The sequence below is a fragment of the Numenius arquata genome, chromosome 2 (genome assembly GCF_964106895.1).
Source record: "Numenius arquata chromosome 2, bNumArq3.hap1.1, whole genome shotgun sequence".
NCBI lineage: Eukaryota > Metazoa > Chordata > Aves > Charadriiformes > Scolopacidae > Numenius > Numenius arquata.
In genome coordinates, this window is record NC_133577.1 from 55,209,777 (window position 1) to 55,235,624 (window position 25,848).

Consider the following 25,848-nt stretch of genomic DNA (forward strand, 5'->3'; position numbering starts at 1 on the left):
ATAGGAAGGTGAGGGTCTCCGCTGGGGGCTGGGCCGCGTTGCATAGCAACGCCCGTCGCTCGGCCGTGACGCCACTTCCTGCGCGCCACGGCCATGCCTGCGCCGTCCGCTGCCGACGGCCGTTGTCAGGGCGGGGCGCGGCGCGTCAGCGCTTCCGGCCGCCGCCCGGAGGCCCTGGGGTGAGGAGCGGCGCGGCGGGCCCGGCCCGCTCCGCTCCGCCGGCGGGGCTGCGCGGTGAGTGCGGCGGCGGGGGCCTTTCCCTTAGACGGGACCGCCGTACTGGCTCCGTCCCCCGGCGGCCTTGGCCGGGGGGAGGAGTGCGTGTGGGCTGTGCCCGTCCCCAGGCCCGTCGTCTTCGGGCCGCTGTGGCGAGCAGTGGAGGCCGAGGAAGAAGCCTGCTGAGGCAGAGGAGGGTGACTGGCCTTGTCCTGGCCTGGTCCGGAATTAGTGCGCGTCTCTGGGTGCCCGTGTGCTCCCGCAGGCGGTGCCGGCTCCTCCTGGGGTGCTCTCGCCTGTCATCTCAAACTCGGGCTGGATGCTCGCTGCAGTGTGCTGGCCTTTGCTTTGCAGGTGTAGTTTCCGCTTCTGCCCTGCGGACTGTACCTGTTGTGGTGCCATTACTACAGCTTCAATCCTAAATGAAGCCGATTGGTGCCTAGCAGTAATGTCTCTTACTAGGCCGTGTGGAATTATTGGAGCAGAAAAAGAGACAAACTCGTGGGCTCACAATCTGTTAAAATTAGCTGGCTCTTTTTATCTTATTTTTGGCTAGTTCTGCCTCTGGAAGGGGATACGTTTGTGTTGTGTGGTGGCTGACTGTATGCAAGAGTTGCTTTTGTTTGAGTTCTTCAGGCTTGTCCTAGCAGGCAGGCTCAGTTTGCAGATTTTAAGGCCTTGTCTGTTTTAACATAAATGTATCGTACCTGTGTTGAAGATGTTGTGCCAACCCAGTGCTCAGTAGCTCAGTGTACTTGCCACGGCAGTGGCAATGTAAAGCCTTCACAGCATAACTTATCTTACATATTGGATTACCGCTCCTCCTCTGAACAGTTAATTCCAAACCAACGGAAGGCTAGTGATGAGAGTGAGCGATGTGTTTTTGCAGTGGCTTTTGATTCTGCAAATACTGTGGTGGGAAGAACAGGAGGTTTCTGTTTTGCAGCCTTAAGAAAAAAGGAATTGGCACGATGTGTCTGTTGACACACAGGTCTGTGGTTGGCTCCTGGAACGGACAGCTCAGTAGGCTCGTTCACCCCAGCGGGAGAGGTTTGTGGTTTGGGTTCTTGTTTCCTGCTGGGGATTGCTGTTGTCTACATGTGACCACAGCTTTTGCCGTCTTCTCAGATGGAAAACGGATGGATAGTTATGGAATAACATAAGTAATTAAAAATAATTGTATTGGGAGAAAAAGGTTCCATTTTTATATCATTGATTACTTCAGATATAGCATTCAATGAGTCTCCGCTTAATTCATTTTCAAATATTTGGAGTGCCAGTGTGTCATGAGGAAAAAGTCACAGTGACTCTGGAGAAAGAGAAGCTAAGTTTAAACGTCATCTTTTATGCTTATGTATAAGAGTCAGCCTTTCAGTCAGGAGTCAAATCATGTCATTCTCATTCATATAAAATTTCTGTCAAACTAAAGTGTAGAATTGGGTTTTGCTTGTAAAAGTGGACAGTGTTTTGAGATGCGTGTTGGGCTCTGAGCTGGCACAGGTGATTCTTTGTCCCCTTGCTGGGTCTTTTGTTTTAGGTGGTGTAAGTGTAACATGGTAACAGTGTTTTTTAGGTATTTATTAGAATAATGTTAATGGAACTAGTTCAGTCTTAATGTTGAAAGTTCACTGAGCTGAAGATGCAAGGGTTAAGAAAGGTTTGCATTCTGAGGACGCGTTTGGTTCTGAGGATAATCTTTTTCTGTAGAATCTAAGGTAGAAGTTTGGGTGCCCGTGGTGGATTGTGTTCCCTGTTGTCCCACTCGCTTGTTGCATGAGGTTGGGGAAATGATTCTGCTTCCCTCTTGTCTGCCCTATTTGTAGACTCCTTCAGGCAGGGGCTCTCTGTGGCTTTTTACCTTGTGTAGTATCAAGTCTAGGAAACATTCATTTTACATGCCTACCGATAATCTCCATGAATCTGTGTATTTTGTAGTTCTCCATTTTACAGTTTCTTGAAAATACTTTATCAAAGCTGTTTTAACAGAAAATTTTGGGATGCGAGTCTAACTTTTGGTTTGTTAAAGCGAGTATGAACTAAAATTTGAGTTTATATGTCTTTGTGAGGAGAAAGAGTATCTCGTTTTGATGCTATGAATATTATTGTTGTGTCTCTCATGCTTAATATGGCTTCCTTGCTGTTATATTAATATAAAGTTTGTTCTGTTTGTACACTATTTTTTCAATTTATCTTTCTGAGCAAGATTTTTAATTTCCTGTGTATAAAAGGCTGCAAGTCTACTGCACCTGAGCATGTATGGAGAAAACCAAACCTTAGTTATCTTTTAGGAAGTGGAAAGAAACTCTTCAGATTCAAAATGCATGTGTACATAGTTGTTTTGAACACAGTAAAACTAAATAGATTGCAGGGGGGGTGTTGCTCAGAACATCTTCAAAGTTTACAGAAATACTGTTTATTCTGGGACCAAACATTTTTTTTTAAAAAAAAAAACACGTCAGTTCTTTTGAGAACTTTGGAGCAGCTTAAAACATTGCTTGGAAAAGGGACGTAGCCTAAATGGTAGTGGAAATGGTGAAACTCTCGTGAGGCTGCAAATGGGCATTCAAGATTTAGAGGCTGTAAGTCCATTTTGAGTGATGAATTTCTTAAAAAAAAAAAAAAATTTGAGGAAGTTTTATGATTTCTTAAATTTGCAGTTTGAGAATATGATTATGCAGTCTCCTATACTTTGATCAATTAAGCATTTGGAATTTTATCTGCGTCTTGTTTAAAAGTATAATCTCAAAAGCCTGTTTAAGGAAGTGTTTATTTAGGATTGCAGTTAACTTTTACTTAATCTTACCTTTCTTGTATTGCCTGATTAGGAGGGAGAATAATTTCTTAATTCCACATGCCTTAATGGGAACATTTCTTTTGATCTTCCTCTGTTTGCTTTGTCCCTATTACAGTTTCTGATAACGTGTAGTGTTTCAGGTAAGATTACGGTTGAGGCTTAAACTCAAATTAATTTAAGAGAAATCTCTGGGTATGACTGGTGGCATGGTTTTAGATATGACCACTTAAGGTAACACTTTTTGAAATCTACACTTCTAGCCAGACTTCTCATAATGTTCCTTTGAAAGTCTGGTCACTTAAGCTCAAGCACCTTAATGCTTAAATGTGAAGTGAAGCACTCTTGAAAGTCTGGACATGACTTCTGGTCCCGAAATCTTTGAGTTTTGTTAGCTTCTATGCAAATAGCTAACTTGCGATGTTGTTAACAGCTTTTTGCAGAGAGAAGAAAGATGGAAAGTAATGCAGTTTTACTGGAATCCAAGTCCTCTCCTATCAACCTTCTGAATGAAATGCATCAGCTGCGTCTCCTGGGCCACCTCTGTGACGTGACTGTCAGCGTGGAGTATCAAGGTGTCAGGGCAGAGTTTGTTGCTCACAAGGCTGTATTGGCAGCAACAAGTAAATTTTTCAAGGAGGTGTTCCTTAATGAGAAGGGCATGGATGGCCCAAGGACCAACGTGTTCCTGAATGAGGTCCAGGTTGCTGATTTTGCTTCATTTCTTGAGTTTGTCTACACTGCTAAGGTAGAAGTGGAAGAAGACAGAGTGCAGCGTATGCTAGAAATAGCCGAAAAGCTGAAGTGCTTGGACCTCTCAGAAACCTGCTTTCAGTTAAAGAAGCAGATGCTTGAATCGGTGCTGTTGGAGCTGCAAAGCTTCTCTGAATCACAGAACTCTGAGGATGAGAGCGCTCCCCAGCCAAGCATTTTGCTTGAGTCCAAAGCAGCTGCTGTGGTAGAAGCTGACCAGGCAGACTCTCCTCTGGATCCTCCAGATTCCCCAGCAGATAGGCCCAGCAATGGGGTGTCTCCTGAAATGCCAGCTACCAAACCAAAAGAGAGAATGGACAAAAAGAAGGAAATGATAAAGCCTCCTTATGCCAAAATCAGAAGGGCAAGTGGGAGGCTGGCTGGGAGGAAAGTGTTTGTGGAAATTCCAAAGAAGAAATACACGAGGCGGCTGAGAGAGCAGCAGAAGAACGCAGAGGTTGCTGTTGAAGAAAACAAATATCCTCAAGACCAGGATACGTGTGATATGGAGAGGGAGGAGGAGCAAGCAGAGAACAACATCAAACCTGAAAGCGAAGAATGCGATGGCAACTTTGAATCAGAAGAAAACCTGAAAAAATCTGAAGAGGATAAAAAGAAACGAGGCAGTAACTTCAAGTGCAGCACATGCAAGAAGGAATTCCTGTATGAGAAAAGTTTTCTCAAGCACATAAAGCACAGCCACGGCATTGCAGCTGAAATCGTTTATCGGTGTGAAACCTGCAGTCAGACCTTTGCCAACCGGTGCAACCTAAAAAGCCATCAGCGCCATGTCCACAGCAGTGAGCGCCACTTCCCTTGTGAGCTCTGCGGTAAGAAGTTCAAGAGGAAGAAGGACGTCAAGAGGCACATTCTCCAGGTTCATGAGGGTGGTGGGGAGCGTCATCAGTGCCAACAGTGTGGAAAGGGGTTGAGCTCCAAAACTGCCTTGAGGCTCCATGAAAGGACGCATACAGGCGACAAGCCTTATGGGTGCACAGAGTGTGAGGCTAAATTTTCTCAGCCTTCTGCACTTAAAACACACATGAGGTATGAACAGACTTAAGTGGCCTTGTTAGATTCTGGGGGGAGAAGCAGAATCCCCTGGAACACACCTTGAGCCTTCAAGTGAAGTGGGGATGTAAAATATGACTGACTGGAAAGTGTCCATATTTCCTTTTTTCATAGCTTTTTGGTTTTTTCCTGCTTTTCGGGTTAAGGGAGTTGCTGTAATTTTCTTTAAGCCAAAGTACATGTGTGTGGGCCGAGGCCTCCTGCTGCTGAAGCACACAGTTACCTTTTCTCATGGGAGAGTGGACCTAATAAGAGTCAGTGGGACATTTCACATGAGAAAAGCAACCCCCCCATGCTGAATTATTTGTAGGATTAGGGCTAATTTGATGTCTCTTTACAGTCAATAGGATAATGTTATGCAATAAATATGAAAATATTCTAAAAAGATCAAAATAATTATTATAGTAATTTCCATTGAATACGTTGGCCGTATATTAAATTGAAGAACACCAGATTTGGGTGCTAAGCATAGAAGACAACTGATACGTGACTAGAAACAGGCTGATACGTCACCATCTGGAGGTGAGTGAAGCACCAAAGGCACCCCCGCAGAGATGATGAAATCAGTTGTGGTGCTTATATTGCAGTGAGACTCAAAGGCAGAGGTGCAGAAACCTGGTCTTGAAAGTTCATGCGAGAGACGTTTTTATCAAGGTGAAGATTCTAGCTAGTAAGTGCTTTTATCAGTCTACCAAAGTGGTCATCTGTCACCAAAGTTCAGATTATAGGCAGGGAGTAAGCGTGGAGAGGGAGGTATAAAAGAAATATCCAAAGTACTACTACTCGGATCCAAAAAGAGAATGCAGTAGTGTCAGGGTGTTACTAGGTGGCATTTCCTGCAAGGTAGAAGGGTTCATTAACCACTGCTTTCTTTCACTGCCCCCTTTGAAGTCAGTGGATTTACTCCCAGTGGTAAAAAGCACATCCAAAAGCAAACTTCTGCTGGTGCAGCTGTACGGCATCTCTCTTTCATCACGTGTCCTTTCCTAACCGCAAGTACTTGCTCTGTGCTGCTTAAAAATTATGCTTTGGCATAAGTGGAGTTTCTCCTCGGTTGTGTATCACTATGACTATTCGGTAAGCTTGGTGAGCGCTGCAAACTCAATGCTGTCCTAACCTTGTGTATTGTGAGAGTCTGTGGTGAGAATTTCTTGTCTTTTCTGGATATATTTTCACAGCTGTGCTTCTCCCGTTGATGTATTGCCATAAAAACTGTCCTGTGTTGGCTGTGTTCCTGTAGCACTATTCAAAAGAGCCCTGATGTGTGCATGGGCTGAAAATTTAAGCTAGAATACTGGTACAGGCAACAATTCTGTACACTGCCCTTTGTGTACACACAGCCTTCCCCAGGACATCACCCTGCAGGCTTTGGGGTGACAGGAAGAAAATTGACTGTATAAAAGTGACATCTTTTTATTCTGTTCCTTGGGTGCCACTCGTTTCAGAGTAGCCAGTGACTCTACTTGGTGGCCCTGCAAGAGCATTGTGCCAGGGAACATGTCACTTAGAGTCTGTGTGGAATATTTTATTGATAGTGTCAGCAATATAAAGATACCTGCTTTACTCAGATCCAAGACCTAAGATGGTTACATTTTTCTTTCAGTCTGTCTATCTGGGTACGAGTTTTCTAAACTTTACTCAATTTTTACCTTGAAAATTTTGGTTTTACCCTAAAGAAATTTCTGGATCTGGGCCTTTATCGTGCGGCACATGCGTGATTGAGAAATAAAAGCAGCACTGCAGAAACCGTAATTCAGAATTTGGCACACCTGAAGGTGTTTTTAAAAGACACTAAAATCTTGTGCAGGCGTACAGTCGGAGAGCAGCCGCAAAGTGAAGACGACTTGCGTTGTGCTGTAAAGGAAAGAGACGTACCTCAGTATTTTAATGTTTCTTTCCCATTTCAGAATCCATACTGGTGAAAAACCTTTTGTCTGTGATGAATGTGGTGCCAGGTTCACTCAGAATCACATGCTTATATATCACAAACGATGTCACACAGGTAAGGCTTTCTTTTGCAACATACTACTACGTATAGGAGGAGGCCTGCTGTGAAACCAGGAGATCTTACTTTTCAGAAAATGCTTTTTTGTTGTTGTTTTTTATATAAAATCAGATACTCTCATCCTTAGATACAATTTTACTGAGAAAGGTTCCTATAGGTGGATAGGCAGACAGTGGAGAGAGTAAAAGGAGCTGATGGAAGAGAAAAGGAGTTCCCACCTGGCTGGGACCCAAAGTCTGAAGTGAAGACTGAGGCTGCTTTGGATATTCTTCAGTATCCTAAGATCTGTCATCAATAAATGTCTAGTTGAATTCTTAAGAGAATAATGATTTCTCTGTAAGTCTGGAACAGTTGGCCCAAGGAATATAAAACAGCTGTCTTGGCTTATCCTGATCTGCAAAGAAATCTTTTTAACAGCATATGCCCTTTTCCCCAGTATCTTTCATAGAATAAATTGGTGTTTTGAATTGACCGTTTGTACTACCCATGAGTTGTGTGTGGTGCTTTTGCATTTGCCTTCTGCTGGTAACTTGTAACTAAATGTGGATAGCAGAAAATATTAAATTACAACGAAATAGAATATAATTCCAACAAGATGCATAAAACTAAAATTGGCTGCTTACAGATGGAGGCCTTTCATTAAAGGCATGCAGCGTTGTGTTTACGATGAGAGTAAGCTAGAATACTCCAGAAATGCTGAAAAGACTGCTAGCTGCAGATCTCTGGGCTTTTCATGTACTATGTAGAGCTATTAGTGTTCTGGTGGATAGGTGTGGTAGCCCTTTGCACTTGGAGGGTTTTGTGCAGGTTTCTTGCAGGAGACCTCTGTGTCTTATGCAGAGATTCCTGCTGTCTCTTTGGCCCATTCAGATCCTTTTGTGAGGCTGGCACATGCTCAATTTGTATCTAATAGCATTCAGTTTTTGCATGTGATGTTAAGTAGCATTCTCAAACGCTATGTTGGATAAATTCTCCTTTTCACTCTTGCTGTAGGGGAAAGGCCTTTTATGTGTGAGACATGCGGGAAAAGCTTTGCCTCTAAGGAGTACTTGAAACACCATAACAGAATCCATACTGGATCCAAACCATTCAAATGTGAAGTTTGCTTCAGAACATTTGCACAAAGGAACTCGCTCTACCAGCATATAAAAGTTCACACAGGTAGGAGGTGCTCTTTTTGTTTGAAACAAATTGCCACGATTTTAAGATGTAGACCTCACAGTTGCATGATTTGGACAAGGAATTTCTCAACTAAGATTTCCCATTACTATGATTCCTACCCTGCAAGCACATTTTAATTCTTGATGCAGTGTGTTCTTTCATCTACTTCCTTTCTGCTAGTACTCCCTGTGCTTCTTACTGAGTTACAGCAATTCTCGGAAATACTTCCAGGAGCAATGCAGATATTGTTAATAATACTGCGACATTACTAACAAGAAGATTATTGGTGACCAAAGAACTATGTCCATTTTAGCTCTGAGCAAAGCACTGCAGAGAGCTGGTCTTGTTCTTGTCTGCTTGCCCACCTTTCACATTTGTGTTCTCTCCTGCTCAAATTTTCTCTTCAGTGTCTCTTCTTAAGGTTTCTTGTCTGGTCTCTCAAAGTCCACGTTACTCAGCAATATAGGTTGCAAATACTCATGTTACTTTCATCATGTAATAAATACCATGTTTGCTTGTCCATTGCCACCCCATAGGAAGTGTCCTTGCCAATGTTCTCTGTGTTAATGAAATTCTTGTTTTGTTGCCATGCCTTGCTCTTCCTTTGCTTCCTACATCTGCGTATCTGGTGTGGTGTTACTGTAGGGGGAGCAGGGAACATCAACATGGCAGTGCTGCTGTTAACGGTTTTCTCCTGCTCTGGAATGTCATCTCTTTTTCTGTGGCACCACTTGCATCTGTTATAAAGTTTTTTGGCATCCCTTTTTCTAGCTTAGCACATGTGGTTGTTTCAAAAAGTACTTAATACAGTTACTGTAGCAAGTCCTAGTTTGTGATGTATTTGGAGGTAGCCCAGTGGTTCTGAGCGGCTCTGTTATTCATGCTCACAGAACATACCTTGTAAATAGGAGAGCTTGTGTTCTGGGACAGAACTTTAGTTGCTAATGGAAAATACATGTAAAAATGTGGAGGCTTCAGTGGTTGCACAGATTTATGCAGGCTATGGTGTCTAGCTCTCACTCTGTGTCTGCTTACTTCAGATGTGTCAAAATTTACCCAACTGTGAGAATTCTGAAAACATCTTGATTTTTTTTCCTGAAGATGCTTGTGTGTGTCTTATTGTTTCTTGAAGTACGGGGGCTACCTGAGGTTCCCCAGTGAGTAACACTCATAATACAACTACATCACCCCTTTAATGCTGTGCTCTGCTTTCAGGTGAACGACCCTATTGCTGTGACCAGTGTGGTAAGCAGTTCACACAGCTGAATGCGCTACAGCGTCACCATCGAATACACACTGGGGAGAAGCCGTTCATGTGCAACGCCTGTGGACGAACTTTCACTGACAAGTCTACCCTCAGGCGGCACACTTCGGTAAGAACCTGTCATCCCGCTACCTTGTAGCTCTAGAGCCTTCCTCCATGGCCATGTACTGAGCTGTCAGCTTTTTGTCAGGCTTGGAGGGGATCTCTGTCCAATTTTTGTTGGGTTTAGCACATTGCCCTCTCTCTGACATGGCATTCCAATACTCAAATGGTTTGCATTCGGTCCTCACTCTGCAGTGAAGCCATTCTTAATCCATTGTAGCATAGCCCATATTGGTTATGCCTGAGGACTACTCAGTCACACGTTTGTTCTGTCACCTCTAACCATGTTCCCCGTGCAGGAGAATTCACGTTCTGGGCCAGGCTCTCTGCTGGACCCATTAGATACTTTATGAAATCAGGACGCTCACCAGGGACACAGATTAGTGCGTGGATGTGTACTGACGTTGTTTTGGGATAGCTGTGTGAGATGAAAAGAGAGACCTTTTCCACCAGCATCAGGTATGAGCTGGATCCAAGCTTTTGCCTCCCAGACAGTCATCATGTGTTCAGCCTTCTGGTTTTGGGTGGGTTTTTTTCAGATACATGATAAAAACACACCCTGGAAGTCCTTCCTTGTCGTTGTTGAAGGAGCATCTAAGAATGGCGAAGGTCACAAAACAGAGCTCCCTGATGAAGAGTATGATGTGTCACCTAAAATACCAGAGAAGCTGCTGTCTTTCTCTGAAAACGGCCACTATCAAAACTTGACCGCTGTCCCAGGGAGCGTGACTGCACTGCATGACAACGGTTCTGCCACGGGAACAGACTGTAAGTCGGATGGGACTCCAGGACCTGAGGAAGCCCTTATAGCTACCACTTTAAGTGAGCTGACAGTGCTACATACACAGACAGACTCTATTCAGCCACAGCTTCATGCTCTGGTGAATATGGAATAATTGGGTATTTACAAGTCTGGTTTAAGCTGCACCCGTTGTACAGTCCTTTGACTTTGCCAATAACCTGCTGAGGGAACTAGGAGAAGCTATAACAAGGAAGCAGGGATAGATACTAAAGACATATCCTGGATTTCCAGAATTTCCTTAAAAAATTCGTTATCCACCTCCAATGTGCACAGCTCCATCTCCTGATGGTAGTAGGGCAGAGTAACACCACAACAATGTGGTGGTAGAGGAGGAAGAAGTGCTAGTAAGTTTATTCCCTACAAATAAAAGGGTGTAGTTCAGACTGTTCGCTCTAGCTGGCCTGCAGTGAAAGTGAGTACCTACATTCAGAAGGTGCAAGTTTGATTTGCAGTTGATTGATGACACACGTACAATCAAGAGAAATGATGTTGTGTTTCTCAGCCTAGTAGCTTAGTGAAATTAATTGCATTTTCCCTAGTGGAAATTCACACATTAAAAAAAAAATTACTAAATTGCTTTTCAGGAAATGTTGGTTTATCTCTGTTTTTGCCAAAGATCCAGGCAGTGAGCAAACTCACTCCTTCAGAGTGTAAGTAGGAGCAAGCTTAGGAAAGATCAGGAGTTTCATTCCAAGAGTTTTGATTCTCTAGTTGCAAAATGGGCAAGTGGGACCCAAGTGCTCTGTCTGTACAGGTGGTGGTATTATTTTCACATTTCAGTGAAACCTGGTGCAGTTTGACACTTGTGTTTGGTCTTCATCCTCTAGCTGCTCAGCTTACGTGTAACTTGGCAATTAGGAGACTAAAACGTCTCTTGTACAAATGTCTATGAAAAATAGTACATCAGCTATGCTGGAAAAGCTAGCGTAGAAAGCCAGCTTATTGCCATTTCCCTGTTAACTTTTCTCTAAGCTGTTATCTGCTGGTCCAGATAGGTCAGCGATGCTCTTTTCTCCACCGTAACTCAAACAGTGCTGTTGCTCTGAACTGCAGACCTACTTTTAAATTAACAAATACTCTGGTGGGAAAAGTTAATTACTGTTTTGCTGTGGAGTTGCTACAGCTAATCCCACAAGTAGTGCAAGAGTCTCCAGAGGTAAATTCGCTACAAAGGGGAGGCTGTCTGGATTAGTATGACTAATGGCATAAAAAGATGCAAATAAGTGAAAAAAGTACTGGACTATTCAAGGGATTTCGGCCTTCATTTCCCAGATTGTGAATACTTTGTAAGACTATGTTGGAATCTGAACAGCAGTTTTAGGCTGGTGTCTGTTTAACTGTCCTCGGTGAGGTGTTAAGAGGCAGGCCTTAAGAACATAAGCGATGAATAAACTTACAGTTCAAAGGTTTTTCCTGATTATCATCTGCTGCTAAATTTTAGTGGAGTAACCCTGGCAATGTGCTTTTTTTGGTTTGTTTTAAATAACGAAATGTGACAAAGTGAGCAGAGGGACTAAGGGTCCCAAGTATGGCTCCTCTTCAGCCCACGCTCCAAAACTGCAACTTCACACAGCCTACTCCAGTACCCACTGGGTTTGCATCCAGGGCCACCAATCACTAAGAGAATCATGCTTCTGTTTGGGCTTTTCTTACCAAGATAGACAGAGCTTTCCTTTATAGCTCCTTCCCTTCCCCTCATTCTCCCCAGTCACATCCAGTAACTGGGAAAGCTGTTGCACAGGGAAACCTGAGTTTCTGTCCAGGGTAAGCATTTTTTGAATTTCCTGAAGCTCAGGCACTTCTGCTAACAGCGAAGCTGAGCTGGAAAGAGAAAGTTACTTTGGTTGCCTTCAGATTAATCTCACTGGAACACTTGGGAGGCTTTGGGGTATTTTCCCTTTGCAGGGAAGGAACCTTTGCAGTAGCTGGCACTGACAAAGAAACACCTGACAGGGATGACTTGTGGTTTTGGGAGCAGCTGTGCATCAACAGCAACTTGCTGATATGGTTAACTCTTCAAACTCAGGACCAGATTCACAGTGCCACTACGGAAAAACCTGGAGCTCTTCTAATGAATTTTTCTGTTTGGCTTTTCTGTTTCTCTGACTATTAATGTAGTGTTTCCACAGAAACTTTCTCAGCTGAAGCGGTGAGAAAAACTCTCTGAAAGATTGCATTAGCGTAAAGGTAAGCACAATCAAGCCTTGTTAGGGCCCGTTCTAAGGCTTAGTGGTTGGCAAAGCAATAAAGATACCCAAACTGTGGCACAGAGCTATTTTTGAACCTTAAAGGGATGTCTGATGTGTTACCATGGAATCATAACTTAATCTATAGAAAGGGATTTTTTTTAAAAGAAAACATTTCCAAGAAGTTATATTTGAAATATTTATTCACGCACGATGTTCCTGTTGAAGCTCAGTATTCCCAATGACCAATGTAAAGAGTTTGTAGATATATTTAAAGTCTGAGCATTAGTACCTGTAGCCAGGGAAGCTTTTGTACTCCATGAATGTGTGGAAGTGAGTTACTCATATGAACCATTCTTATTAAAATATTGAAGTCTTAAGACTGACCCTTCCAGTGACTTGGTTATTATAATCAAATGTTTCTGTGTCTTCCACATGCCGCTGTGAATGCGCTAAGACGCATCCACGTGTAAGTCCTAACTCAGCTCTGCTGCAGGCCTGGAGCTGTCGAGTGCCGCTCTTCTTCCTCAGGCCCTGCAAGAGATGCTCCGGTGCCACAGTGTGACAGTCCAAGCACTGTGGCAGCCTGGGCTGGACCTCCTCTTTCCACGAGTCAGGAATAGTTTCTTTAGCTAGGCATGAAGAAACACTCCTGAAAAAAGTAGGAAGTGTAACACTTCAGGACATTCCGATTTCCTTCAGCTGACACACCGTACAACAAGCAATGTGTGGGGCAGTCACTGTCAAACGATCAGCCAGTGCTTTCCTATACAAGTATTCACCCTTAGCATGTACCTTAACAGGTCACCAGAGTGACTGAAGGAAGCGCTGTGCGTGCTGGCTTTTACCATCACACCCCACGTCAGGCTCCAGCTTTAGCCTGCTTTTTGTGTTTTCCAGGAAAGAACGCTTATCACTACTTAAATTCATGATTTTCACTTTATTAATGTACAGATTCACGCAAAACATTATATTCTTGCTAAGGCCATTTCAGTCATAAGTTTTCATAGTACGGAGTTGTGTACTGGGGGGGGGAAATACAGCAGAGTGGCAGATTGTCATTTTAAAACAGTCACAATTTACCACTGATACACTGGAGGACATGCTGTAGCATACTTATAAAAGAATTAACATTTGTATTTTATTGATATCAATCCAGAGCATAGTAGCAGACCACACAACCCCATGGGTACGCTCTTCTGGTCCAGCAGCTCCATATGCATCTTACCACAACTGTGCCTAATACTGACAACTGGAAAAGTGAACGAAAAAAAGGCATAAAATACTTCCCTTAGCATCACACAGAACTAAGAAAAGTATACCTCACAGGCCTGTACTTCCCCTGACCAAGGCTCCAAAGGTGTTGGACATAAGATAAAGCCTTCAGCACAATGGGTCTTTGCTCACTAAGGAAACAGGTAAATTAAACAAAAACTGTTCCAACCCCATCCTTTTAGCACAGGTGAGCTCAGCAGAAGTTACATCTTTGGACCCTCTTGTCCAAAATGAAAGCAAATTTGCAGCTAATCCAACTTCAGCAATAAGAACACCTCCCGACTGTGGGAGCTGCGTCCTAAACCCAGTGATTTCTCTGCCCCGTGGAGGTGGCGCAAGCACACGAAGGACTCTGGTACAGGAACGGGACACCCACGGAACCATCAGTCAGTCAGCTGAGGTGTGCACCTGTCTCTCAGAGCCTTTCAGGTGGACACAGACCAGAACCACAAGCTAAACTGAATTTAAAGCATTTCTCTGCCAAGTTTGTGGAAAGACATAGGGAACACGGGGTGCTCTAAGTTACAGTTTCATTGTGGACAGAGATTGAGCTTGAGCAGTAGCCTTAAAAACACATCTGAGGAGTGAAGAAACTGAAGTTGCTTGGAAGAACGAGTATCATCCATCCAGGCTTTCTTAATGTGTTCACCTTGCTGGTTCTGCACAGCTTTTCTTTCAAGTTATAATGCATAGACTAGTGTATGGACAATAAATGACCAGAGGGGGGAAAAAAAAACCACAAGGAGCGTATTTTGCTTTTCTTTTTTCATAAGCCAGGGGTAGAGATAAAGTACCGCTTTAACAGAACTAAACCCCTTGGACTAATGAGCCAGACTGTTTGACTGGAATATCTAGATGAAAAACAAACTGAAGAGACATGTAGAGAAGAGGCAGCATTTTGGCTGCCGGAGACAATCGCTTCAAGGGGCTGACTCCACGCTGAAGCTGTCTGCTAGGGGCTACTGTGCTATTCCCACTCTGGCTATGGAAAAGGGCCCACTTGGCACAATTGCTGTTTAAATAAAGCAATTAATTAATTACTCTTTTATTCTTTACGTAGCAGTAGTGCAGCTGAAAATCACTGCGTTACAGAGAAATACTGACTGATAACTCCCACTGACAAATTGCATAGGCTTCCAAGTCCTCCTTAACGTATAGACATGAACTCATAGGTAGATAGCTTAACCAGCTCTAGTTAAACAAAGCATTGCACTGAAGAGCCTTGGGTGCAGACGTTTTAAAACACATTTCTAAAATTGCCACAGGGATTTTTAAATGTGTCTACAGCTTTTCAAAGCAAGCTCAATTCGTCTGTCATCCAGCTAACTAAAACAAGGTTTCTGTATAATCTCAAGTCTCAGTCAACACCTTCATACGTCACAAGAACGAGGCGGCTTCGCCAACAGCAGAAAGGGCAGAAAGGAAGGGTTGTTGCCCAGCACACAGGAAAGAGAGCAGCAGGAATTCATGTAAATGAAAAGTTAGAAAAATAGATTATTACTTGGGCCAAGTCATCTTGGGGGTAGAAGGGATGGGATGCACCACAAAATAAAGTAAGTGGAAAAATAGATCCAAGAAAATATAGAAGAACCTTACATTTTATATTTAGATCTGAAATACAAAATACACCATTAACCAGATCTACTTGCAACGACTATTCCGAGGGCTGACAGCAGTCTAAGCAGTCCTGTCCCCTAACGTGTAATGCTTTCAGCACTAGGTCGTTACATATTCTGTATTTATACGTGCACACATGTATCTGTATAGGATGTATACACACACATGCATACTTCATATGAGTCACAAAGCCTTTCACTAGCACCATTAAAAAAGCTCAATCATTTAAAAGAAAAAACAAGGTTCCAAGTGTATCTGACGGAAATCCATTTAGAAACAGAAAACAGTAATAATACAGCAACAGATCAGAAGCAGTTATTTGTACTATACTGGCGTGGACAAAATATTTCCATGCTGGAATCAATGGTACTGAGCCTTAAGACAGAGCAGCAGGGAAAAAACGGTAGTGGGAAGTGCGGACTTTGGGTTCACAGCTACCAAAAACCAAGAAAGGATTTCTGCCAGAAGTGCTTCTTTCGCCTCCAAAAGACCTGCCAGTGTTACCCAGAGCATCGCTTCTTATCTACCCAGGTTGTCACGACAAAGAGCAGGATACTAAAGAAATACACAAGTCATTGTATTTGTAAGCAACAAAATAAAGCTAGATATTTTATCACGTATCCCACAGTGGTCCTTGGCTGTAACACAAGAACAGATTACTTGGGCTGCATGCCACAAATACCACGAACGATTCACTTCAGGTCCCCGTCTCCTTCTCCTTGGATGGACTTTTTGATGCGAAGCAGCATGGTTGTCAGCCACTGATCCAACCGTGATATTGAATCAAATTCTTTAACCTATTAGGAAAAAATGGTTTACATTTAAGATACTAGAAAGCAGATGAGACTGCTGCAGAAGAAGCATTCTGCAGCTCTGGAAGTACGGTCTTTTAAAACTTCTAGTCTTCCCAGAAGAAAAAGCAGTAAAATAAAATAAAAAGATATCTATCCAAAACCACCCAGAGCACTTTAAGCCACTGTCAAAAAACAGCAAGAAGCCAGAGCAAAACCAAGCAGGATCTTTACTTGTCTCTCAATGATAAACTAGTGATTTTAAAGAATTCAGTGTGAGACTTGCAGGAGCCCGGGCTGGAAGCAGTTCTGCTAACGGCCATCTCTCCTGCGGGTTGTTTCCTGGCAGGATGGTGAAGCAGTGAAGCTCCCGGCGTTTTGCCCCAATGGACTCGGCAGTAGCACTCAGAGCTCGGGCAACCAGTTACCCAACATTTAACAGCGCGCACACCCCAAAAAAGATAAAAAAGGACCAGCCAGCCAGCCGTGAGCACACCTTAGCAAATTGGTGACTACTTACTGCCTCGGTGTACGCCTCACAGTTCTGCTCCTCGTGGGCTTCCAGCAGTTTCTAGGAAAACACCGTGAAAAATTAGAAAATACTCTCACTGCAAGTTCCCGGTGTGTGGGCACCTTGTCCCCAGGAGAGAGGGCCCCTCTGCAGCCACACTGCAGGGCACCCACGCATTCAGCAGTGGCACCTTCGCAACCCATTCAACCCACCCGCCATGAACACAGAAATAAATAGTTTGGGTTGTTTTTTTTAAGTTAGCTAGAATAATCATCGTTCTGCTGCAGCTACTTCCATAGGTCTGGTATAAACCCAACGCAAAGCGAGTCTGATGCCCTCTAAAACATTGGAATAAACGACCAAACTTCTAGCAAGGTGAAAAAGCACAAGGGAAAGGGCAGTAAGCATTTTCAAGCGTGACTATTCTTTTAATACTGGCTTTACTCACTTTCAATAGCTTGCACTCCCGTGAATCTGTGAACGCTGGGAACATTTCTTCGTATTTTTCAAGTGCAAGCTGAAAGAGAGAAGATAAGCGTCACACTCAGTTCATACAAAGCCACTTGCTTTTTATTTCAGTTTTTGCCTTCCAGTCCTAAAACCACACTTGGGAAAGTATTCACAGTAAATCCAATCGGATGCTGTGGCACTTCAAGCTTCAGTCCGTGCAGCTGCCGTGCAAATTCCTGTGCACACAAGAATGTGTCTCGGCCAGCAAAGGTTGATGAAGAGAGATGCGGAAAGTTTGGGGTAACCACTCTGAGCCCACTGACCTTCGCGTTCAGCTCATCCACGATGAAGTGGCACAGAGCAGCTTTGAAGAAATACTCTTTGGCGCTATACTTCAGCAAAGGATTATCCATCGTGTTTGTTCCAACCTGGGCACAAAAAGCTATTTGTTAGAGTTGGGCAAGAAAACCACCATCATTAAGAACTGAATTAAAAACAGGACAGCTGATTAAAATTACACACAGCACCATAATGCGAATGAAGCTCATAGAAGAAATGCCAGTGTCCGTACAAAAAGCTTTTGGGGAGCCAGACAGATTTTTAACGAATCCCAAGCGGGTCAGAAACCCGCAGGCAGCTGTGAGAGTGCGCTCGGGCAGCCCATCCTCCCAGGGAGCCGCTGCACCAGTTCAGGGGCACCACACCGGTACCTCACCGTGTTCCGCCTGATGCAGAAAGGGGAAAGCAAGTCAACTGGGTGAAAACCTCCTCCGATATTCACCCTCCAGAAGCAGAAAAGCAGCACTGCAAGTATTCCCATGTAAATACCTGGTACAAAGGCAGAGCGATCAAGTTTACAAATTTTGGGGGGATATTTTCTGCCAAACATTTGTAAATACGATCAAAAGTATAATAATATATTTCTTTCCCCAGCCTTTCTCTAGAAACAAGAGAATTCAGGGAAAAAATGCCTTTGGTAAGCTAAAGCAACTCTTAAAAAGTAAGGAGCAAACCATGCCTCGTAAAGGCATAACCAGCCCCAAAAAATAAGTAAGAGTTGGAGCTTCTATAGGCCACGGCAATTTTGTGAGACTGACCCACTGACCCACTTTCCATTTTCAAGAGATTTTTGCCCCGTTGGCTGAAGAGCGCATCCTCACCTGCTCATAGATTTCTATCGCCTTCTGGTACTGCTCCAGCTGCGCGGCATAGGCAGCCACCTTCAGCAGACACTTGTTGGCCGAGCTACAATCAATTAGAGCATTGAAGTAATAAGTAATTGTGTCCTGGGGAAACACAAATCCATGCCCTGGTACCTCCAGGCACTACCTCCACTACTTAGCGTACATGAAAGTGGGACCCGAAAGCTGTAAATTAAGGGAATTTTCTTTTTTAACAGCCAAAATTAAAACACACGGAAAGGCGTGAAGACCTTCAACTCAGCACAGACCTGGAGTCAGACACTGTTCGATTGCTCCGTGCTTCCTCTGCACCCAAAATGGCCACCCCAAACCAGACAAGGCTGCGTGCAGGATGAGAACCTCAAACAGAAATCTGCCTAAGGAGGACTTTGGAGGACTTTGAAGGGCTTTGAGGCTTAGGAAGGACATGGACCTGTTGGAATGGGTCCAGCGGAGGGCCACGAAGATGATCAGAGGGACGGAGCACCTCTCCTGTGAAGACAGGCTGAGAGAGCTGGGGTTGTTCAGCCTGGAGAAGAGAAGGCTCCGGGGAGACCTCAGAGCAGCCTTCCAATATCTGAAGGGAGCTACAGGAGAGCCGGAGAGGGACTCTTTGTCAGGAGATGTAGTGACAGGACAAGGGGTAATGGTTTTAAATTGGAAGAGGGGAGATTTAGATTAGATATTAGGAGGAAATTCTTTACCGTGAAGGCGGTGAAGCACTGGAACAGGTTGCCCAGGGAAGCTGTGGATGCCCCATCCCTGGAGGTGTTCAAGGCCAGGCTGGATGGGGCTTTGAGCAACCTGCTCTAGTGGAGGTGTCCCTGCCCATGGCAGGGGGGTTGGAACTCCATGATCTTTAAGGTCCCTTCCAACTCTAACCATTCTATGATTCTATGACTTGGGCGTCCCACCAAAGGACATTTTAGAAGAGGCTGGCAGATGAGGTGTGTGAGCATGTGGGCCACCCAGGACAAATCCCCATCTCCAACCCTTCCCTGTTGTGACTCTTTTACAACGACCACTTGCCTGTTGGACTCCTCTCCTTTGTAATAGTCTGCAGCCTGCTCGTAGTGCGCAATCGCCTGGGGACAGAAACATCGCACTTGAATGCCACTTCTGAAGTACAATTTTTGGTCAGACCAGCACACAGTGACCGCATTCACAAAAGCTGTTCCATTCCACACCCAAAGGGAGCAGCGCTGCAGCACGCTGCGGGGTTCGCGGCAGAGCAAAGCACTGCCACACGTCCCCTGCACGCTCAAAACACAAGGCTGCCCTTGGAAATTTGACCGTGAACTTGTGAAGCGTCCCAAACTTCCGGTGCAGGTTTAATACAGGTGACACTACTCTAGTAACGCCTGCGAATATTTATCATCACGGCGTGACGAGGCTTCTGCCAGCTTTGCCACAATAGAATAAATCGCTCAACAGAACAGCCCGGACGCAGCGGGGCTTGATTTGCATGGGGCTGCTCGTGGAGAGGCGACACTGAAGTCATGAACAGAGACAGATGGGATCCAAAGAAGTGGAGCTGAGGAAGCAAATGATTGTCTAAAAAATAATACCTAGAAACCACGCATTTTTGTTCTGCAAACTTCAAGCAGATTTGCAGCCAGTTGAGCTGCTGCAGGATTCCTGCTCAGGGCCCCGGGCTATGGGAACGAGAGTCAATGCTGAAACGTAAACCAAAAGTAACAGCGGCTTCCTTTGGGTGCCTCAGAAAATAACTACAAAAACTGCCCCACAACTTCCCAAAGTGTTTTTCAGATGTGGTAAAACCACCACATCAGACAAGGTTTCTCCCCCGGGCATTTTGCCAGCCCTGCCGTACTGCTGCTCAGCAGAGCGGCAACACCAAGGAGTCAGGGCTGCCCCGTGAGAGACGCGTGCTGGGGAAACCATCCTTCGCCCTGGTAACACTCACTTCAAGTTACGGGGTGACTGGCACCTACGTAAAGGAGCCTGGTGGCTGGATGAGAGATGGGTTTTTATCAGCCGGCGCTGCTCTGGCCGGGGAAGGGAATGCAGCTGCCGCAGCACCTGCAGAGCAGCACCAGCAGCGCCTGGCACCCTCACCTTTTCAATGTCTACCAGCTCAGCCTCGTAGATCTCCGCAATGGTGATGTGGTGCTTGGCAGCGATGGTGAACCGCCCCTAGAGAAGGCAGAGGTTGAACGTGAGACAGGGGCTCCCCCTCCACCCAGCACACACAGCACGTAGAGAGCTGCATCTCTTACAAGCACATCGGTCCACAAGCTGCCAGAGCAGCTTCTTACCATGTCGGTGTAGATATCGATAGCTGCATTTAAGCAGTTGATGGCCTCTGCAGCATGAGTGTTCAGGAAAAACAACAAAGTCAGCCAGCGCGTCAGACTTCCCAGCCCAAGACCTTCCCCTTCCCCCCCCCCCCAGCAAAATCAGATCTCGGTAACATTTCTCTTCATCAGACCACGAACCAGCTTCTTCAATGAACACCTACTCACACGTGTGTGTATGTGTATCTGGAACAACCAACAGAACATTTTCAACACCTAAGACCTACAGATGTCACATTCCCTGCGATTTTGCACCTGCAGATGTAATTCTTTCACCCACCCCGACCAACCTGTATCCCACCAACAGCCTGTTGATTCACCTGGGCAGAAACTCTGACACTGAAAGGTAACAGTCAAAAATTAGGATGGGCGAAATATAAACGACTTGTACCCCAGGTTTGCCAGGCTGCATCCTCAAACAGCAAAATTCAAAATGCTGATCTCATAAACATGCAGAGGCTGCCATTTTCTAGGAAATTTGGGGGTTTTACAATTATAAAACAGTGCTATCTGCCCCGAGTTACCTTCTTCAGCCCCCTGGCACAGGAAAGCATGGGCAGTACTGGCGGGTTGGTTGGTGTGTTTCCAGATACTCAGCTAGAGTAAGGGGAATCGGAGGTCTTCCACAAAACCACAACCCTGCTCTTTGCGACCAGATTTAAAGAATCCAGATCCTTTATCCTCATCCCATCAGAGGTCGGTCCATTTTCCTCCCACCTCTCCTCTGCCCCAGGGAAACCCCTGGGAGGGGGCTGGGGCTAAGGGCAGGGATCGCCTCTGATCCAGACCTAAGACCTGCCTTAAGTGTTCCTTCAGAGGTGAGTGTGTCTCCAAAGCCAAGCTAAGGAAGGAAGCTGCCCAGGGGCAGTGCCTCACAGCAAACGCGCTGCAGCGTACCAAAGCACCAGAGATCACCTTGAGATGAGATGATACCCCTGCGCGTGCCAGTCCACACGGCAGACCATGATGATGCATCATCTGAAGGACTACTTTGGAAAAGCAGAGGTGCAGGAGATACTGTGGCTTTCAAATAGTGTGCAGTGAGGATCCACAGCCCCACAGAGCCGGCGACTACCGAAAGCCTCAGCGCGCCACCTCCTCTGCCACTAAGCAGCTTTGCAAGAAATGATCCCGGATTTCGCTCCCCTTACCTTGTGGATCTGCTTTTTTGTAAGCGTTCCCAGCATCCACGAAGCTGGTGGCCGAGTCGTGTTTGCTCTGCAGCTGCATGTGCAGCTTGGCCGCCTGGCAAAACGCGTTTCCTGCGGCTGAAAGAGAAGCGCACACCAATCTCATGTACCCCTCCGACCCAGCAACAAGCAGGATCGACACAGAACGGCAAAGCAGGCGTCACTTCCCAGGACCCAGAGAGGTTGAGAGATGCAACAACAACCCCAAATTGTGTCCAGGAGGTGCTTGTCTGCCAGGGGTTGAGCCCATCTCCACAGGGCACAGTGGGGACATCCCACCTGCACACTTATCCTTGACAGTGTCTGTTTGTCCTCACCACTGGCTGCACCCTGCATCTACTGGATCAGCGAGGGGGATCCCTTGGATCTCAAAATCCATCAGGTTTGATGTCCCACCCCAACGTATTTCCTTGCTGAAGAGCAAACGTGGGGCAGTGCCCCTTCAGCAGGCTTCCCTGCAGAATTACAAGCTTTCATTTTAAAACGGTTGACTGCACCCAGGCTAATTTAACATCAGGAACCCCCCTTTGCCCACTCTCTCAACACTTAAATCATCACAGGGCTGGGCAAAGCAGAGGAATTGCATTCACCACAGGGACTATCCCCATGGAAACAGCCTGGGATGTAAGACTCCGCTGTGATAATTTGCAGGAAGATGGTCGGGCACGTGTGGGTCACCCTGGCATCCGCCACTCTCCAGGCAGACCCTGCAACGGCAGGGACTGTACTCACCGCTCCAGTTTTTGGCGATCTTGAACATGTTGGCAGCCCTGGTGTACATTTCACAGGCTTCCTCCACCCTGGTGTTGCCCCTGAAATGAAGCGAAAAAGCTCCCTGACACCGTGCCAGAACAAAACGCTGCCCCTGAAGCAGGGCCCGAGAGCTGAAATAAATGCTTAGGGTGTTGCAGTCCCATGTGTTAGGGCAATGTGCCCCCCCGCCCCCAGACTTGATGAGGCTGATCGACCTCATTTTAAAGCGCAGGGTGAGCATCACGCTGCTTAGAGAGAGGAAAGCTGGATTTGGGGGAACGGCAGCCCCCACTCTCCCAAGGCCCTCTCCCAGGGGGTACCAGCTCGTTTCCAACACACAGTGAAGCGGGGAGAAATTCTGTTAGTGCCTGATGGGATCCCCCCAAGCCCCGCTGCGAATGGGGAGAGGTGGAGTTGGCGGGTAGGGAATAACCAAGCGCTGGCTAGAAAGGGGAGGCAGGGTTGCTCATCGCATAGAGCAGGGACAGGAGAGCAGGCAAAACCCGCCCCTGAAATGGCAGCTTAGAGTTTTGGCAAGTTCCTGGAGAGTTTGGAGCAAGGCCCTATCTGCTCTGTGACTTGGGTCCCTCCTTTTTGGGCAGGAGCAGTCAATTCCTAAGATGAGTCTCGAGACACTCAGCAAAAAGCAAACTCTAGTACGCAACAAACGAGTGCATCATTTAGTGACCATAAAGCAAATCAAAAGCTAAGAGATGCCGGGCAGCTGGCTGCCTGCGTAACACACACGAGTGCACACTCTCCAGGTCCCAACAAATAAACCTCATAGACCGAGCACAGACCGAGGTGGGTTCCTCGCCTCCGCATCTTCTGGTAGGGAACACAGGCAAGAGAACAGCTCAACACAAGCCTAACTGGTGGGGTCCAGTAGCACAACTCGGCTCCCTGAACCGGCTGATTAATTATTAATTTGTCTTGAGAGCGAAGTTAAATATTTTATCGAATTAAATGCAGATATCTTCATGGGCTTCCTCCTACAAGCTCATTGCTGCCCTCTGTAGCGCACACTCCTGCTGACCTCGGAAAGGGCTGGAGCACAGGAGATGACAACATTTATTATTGCCTTTTTTTTTTTTTCCCCCCCTCCTCCTCCTGGCAGCCGACTGCGTTTCATTTCTAAGGACAGGCGATTTTTTTTGGACTGCTTGTTCTTGCTCTTGAAAGCTGCCTTTTGCCTGAACTGAAGCCAAAGGGGGCAGCGCAAGGGAACGCTACACCCGGCAAGGCGTCCAAAACCAGGTGGCTTTCAGCCTTTCAGTCTCAATTAAAAAAAAAAATAATTAAAAAAAAATAACAAAAAAAGAGCACTTGTGCAAGCTAATGGATCTCTTCAGGAAAAAATCAGACTGTCAATAACGCTTTTGGCCGGGCATCCCCCTTTCACCAGGAGGATGCCGAGAGCAAAGTCACCCACCACCTTTCCCTCCATTGTAAAAGAAATTTTTCTTGCATCTATTTTTAGCCCAAGAAAATGAGAAATTTGCCTCTTGAAATCTCTGCCAGCTCACTCCAAGGATTTTCAGCAATTTGCCGGCCGGATTATGCCCCTGGAGCACACCCTTCCCGATTAATCTGCCGAAGGCTGGGGAGGAATTTATTTTTAAAACTTCTGCTTTTAGGGCTGCAGATTTTTCCAGGCTGTTGTTTAGAAACATCAAGGCCTCCACGGGAGCAACGCTCCATAAATGCTCTTTCCTTAAAAATGAAAAAAAAAATAAAAAAGCTGAGATTGAGGCGGCCAAATCTGCTAGTTTTTCAACAGCACAGCTCTCGCACCCCCAGGAATATCTACTTTTACACAAAAAGACCCAGTAAAAAGGGAAGCTTTACCGTCTTCCCATGGGTGTCGCTGCCCCCAGGAAGCCCATCGCCCCGGAGGGTCTCTGTGCAGCGAGCCAAGGGCTCGGTACCACGGGGGACCCTCGCTCCGCGGGGCAGAAAATCATCTGGAAAACCCCAATCCGGAGCAGATTACCAGCAGCGAGTCCCCACCGGGATAAAGCTGGGATGAGCGCAGCCGCCGCGGAGCCGGCGCTGAGGACACCCCCCCCCCCAGGGGGTTCAACCCAGGCGGGTTGAACACAGGGAGGGGGGCGCAGGCAGATGCCCTGAGCTGCAGAGGCCTGGCAGGCTCATCACACCGCTGTGCCTGTGACAGCTGCGGGAGAAGCAGCACCCAGGAGGGCTGCGGGAGCACCACCACCGCTGCTACGCTATGCGGGGGGGAAGGTGTTTCCACCCCCCCCGTCCCCCCAACACAGCTCACCGCACCGGCTGCAGAGGCTAAGGGAGACCCTCACCCACGCGGGGGCCGGGGGGGGGGGGCACAGCAGCCAGGCGGAGAGGGCAGGAGCTGCGGGCACCGACGCACAGGGCCCGGCTCCCTTCGCATCCCCCCCTCCCTTCTGCACCCCATTGCGAGCCCCCCCATTTTGCGCACCATGCTCCCCCCTTTTGCAACCCTTCCCTTCGCGCACACCCCCCCCCCCCTCGCGATCCCTCCCCACTTTGCACGCCCCCCTTCGTCATCCGGGCGTCCCCCGTGGCAGTTCCGTCCCGCGCATCCCCCGCCCCCCCCCCCCCGGTGTCCCCGCCACCCCCCCGCCCCGCTCACCCGAAGAGCCCCCGCAGGAAGGAGTGGGAGCCCTTCACCCGCTTCTCAGCCTCCGCCATCAGCTGCACGGCCTCCCGTTCCTTCCCCGTGTTGTCCATCGCGGCGGAGCCTCCTTCCTCTTCCTCCTTCTTTTTCTTCCTCCTTCCTCCTCCTCCTCCTCCTCCTCCTCCGCTGCACCGGCGGGCGCGTGCACGGGGAGGGCGGCGGCGGGCGCGTGCACGGGGGCGGGGCGCGTGGCATCACGCAGGGTGCGGGATGCGTTGCACGATGCGTGATGGTGCATGTTGCAAGGTGCGCGTTGCACATCACGCAAGGCCAGGTGCGTGATCGCGATGCAGGATGCACCATTCACGTTGCACGATGCGCGTTGCACGCTCATGGTGGGTGACTCATGGTGCACGTCGTACAATGCACGTTGCACCATGCGTGTTGCACACCACACCACACCACGCGTGACGCACAGTGCGTGATTCAATGTTGCACACCGCACAAGGCAAGTCGCGTGATCCGTGATACAGGACGCACCATTCACATTGCACGGTGCACATTGTGTGCTCATGGTGCACAATTCACGGTGCACATCGTACGATGCACGTTGTGAGACGGCGCCTTGCAAGACGCGTGTTGCGTGTTGCACACCACACCACGCGTGACGCACAGTGCGTGATTCGTGTTGCACATCACGCGATGCATGTTGCGTGATCTGTGACGCAGGATTCACGTTGCACACTGCACATCACCCCTCGCCTCTCCGGCGCTTCAGGAGCGGCGGCATCGAC

General features: G+C 46.8%; 2 protein-coding genes across 5 annotated transcripts; one reads left to right on the forward strand and one right to left on the reverse strand.

The window, feature by feature from the left end:
* Window positions 1-170: 170 nt before the first annotated feature.
* On the forward strand, window positions 171-12,742 carry GZF1 (GDNF inducible zinc finger protein 1). The gene is made up of 6 exons (XM_074168692.1): window positions 171-234; window positions 3,441-4,807; window positions 6,739-6,833; window positions 7,830-7,997; window positions 9,213-9,370; window positions 9,903-12,742. The coding sequence occupies exons 2-6, from the start codon at window positions 3,462-3,464 to the stop codon at window positions 10,257-10,259; spliced, it is 2,124 nt and encodes a 707-aa protein (XP_074024793.1). The 5' UTR covers window positions 171-234; window positions 3,441-3,461; the 3' UTR covers window positions 10,260-12,742.
* A 536-nt stretch (window positions 12,743-13,278) lies between these two features.
* Window positions 13,279-25,239, reverse strand: NAPB (NSF attachment protein beta). 4 transcript variants are annotated; one of them, XM_074168694.1, is made up of 11 exons: window positions 25,070-25,218; window positions 22,417-22,496; window positions 21,646-21,762; window positions 20,456-20,502; window positions 20,256-20,333; window positions 19,206-19,261; window positions 18,156-18,240; window positions 17,319-17,423; window positions 16,994-17,062; window positions 16,555-16,605; window positions 14,851-16,040 (listed from the first exon to the last, which is right to left on the reverse strand). In XM_074168694.1, the coding sequence occupies exons 1-11, from the start codon at window positions 25,165-25,167 to the stop codon at window positions 15,936-15,938; spliced, it is 891 nt and encodes a 296-aa protein (XP_074024795.1). In that variant the 5' UTR covers window positions 25,168-25,218; the 3' UTR covers window positions 14,851-15,935. The 4 variants fall into 4 exon arrangements, with proteins under 4 accessions (XP_074024797.1, XP_074024795.1, XP_074024794.1 ...); XM_074168693.1 differs by having other exon boundaries at window positions 15,090-16,040; window positions 21,646-21,785; window positions 22,413-22,496; window positions 25,070-25,167; XM_074168696.1 differs by lacking the exon at window positions 20,456-20,502 and having other exon boundaries at window positions 13,279-16,040; window positions 25,070-25,239.
* Window positions 25,240-25,848: the final 609 nt, after the last annotated feature.

Bases quoted from the DNA above. Each gene is read 5' to 3' on its own strand.
- GZF1 (XM_074168692.1), top strand. From the start codon at position 3,462: ATGGAAAGTAATGCAGTTTTACTGGAATCCAAGTCCTCTCCTATCAAC. The intron at 4,808-6,738 runs GTATGAACAGAC...TTCCCATTTCAG, and splicing joins GCACTTAAAACACACATGAG to AATCCATACTGGTGAAAAAC. The intron at 7,998-9,212 runs GTAGGAGGTGCT...CTCTGCTTTCAG, and splicing joins GCATATAAAAGTTCACACAG to GTGAACGACCCTATTGCTGT.
- NAPB (XM_074168693.1), bottom strand. From the start codon at position 25,167: ATGGACAACACGGGGAAGGAACGGGAGGCCGTGCAGCTGATGGCGGAG. The intron at 17,424-18,155 runs GTGAGGATGCGC...TTTTGTGCCCAG, and splicing joins CGATAGAAATCTATGAGCAG to GTTGGAACAAACACGATGGA. The intron at 16,041-16,554 runs GTAAGTAGTCAC...TTTTCCTAATAG, and splicing joins GTGAGGCGTACACCGAGGCA to GTTAAAGAATTTGATTCAAT.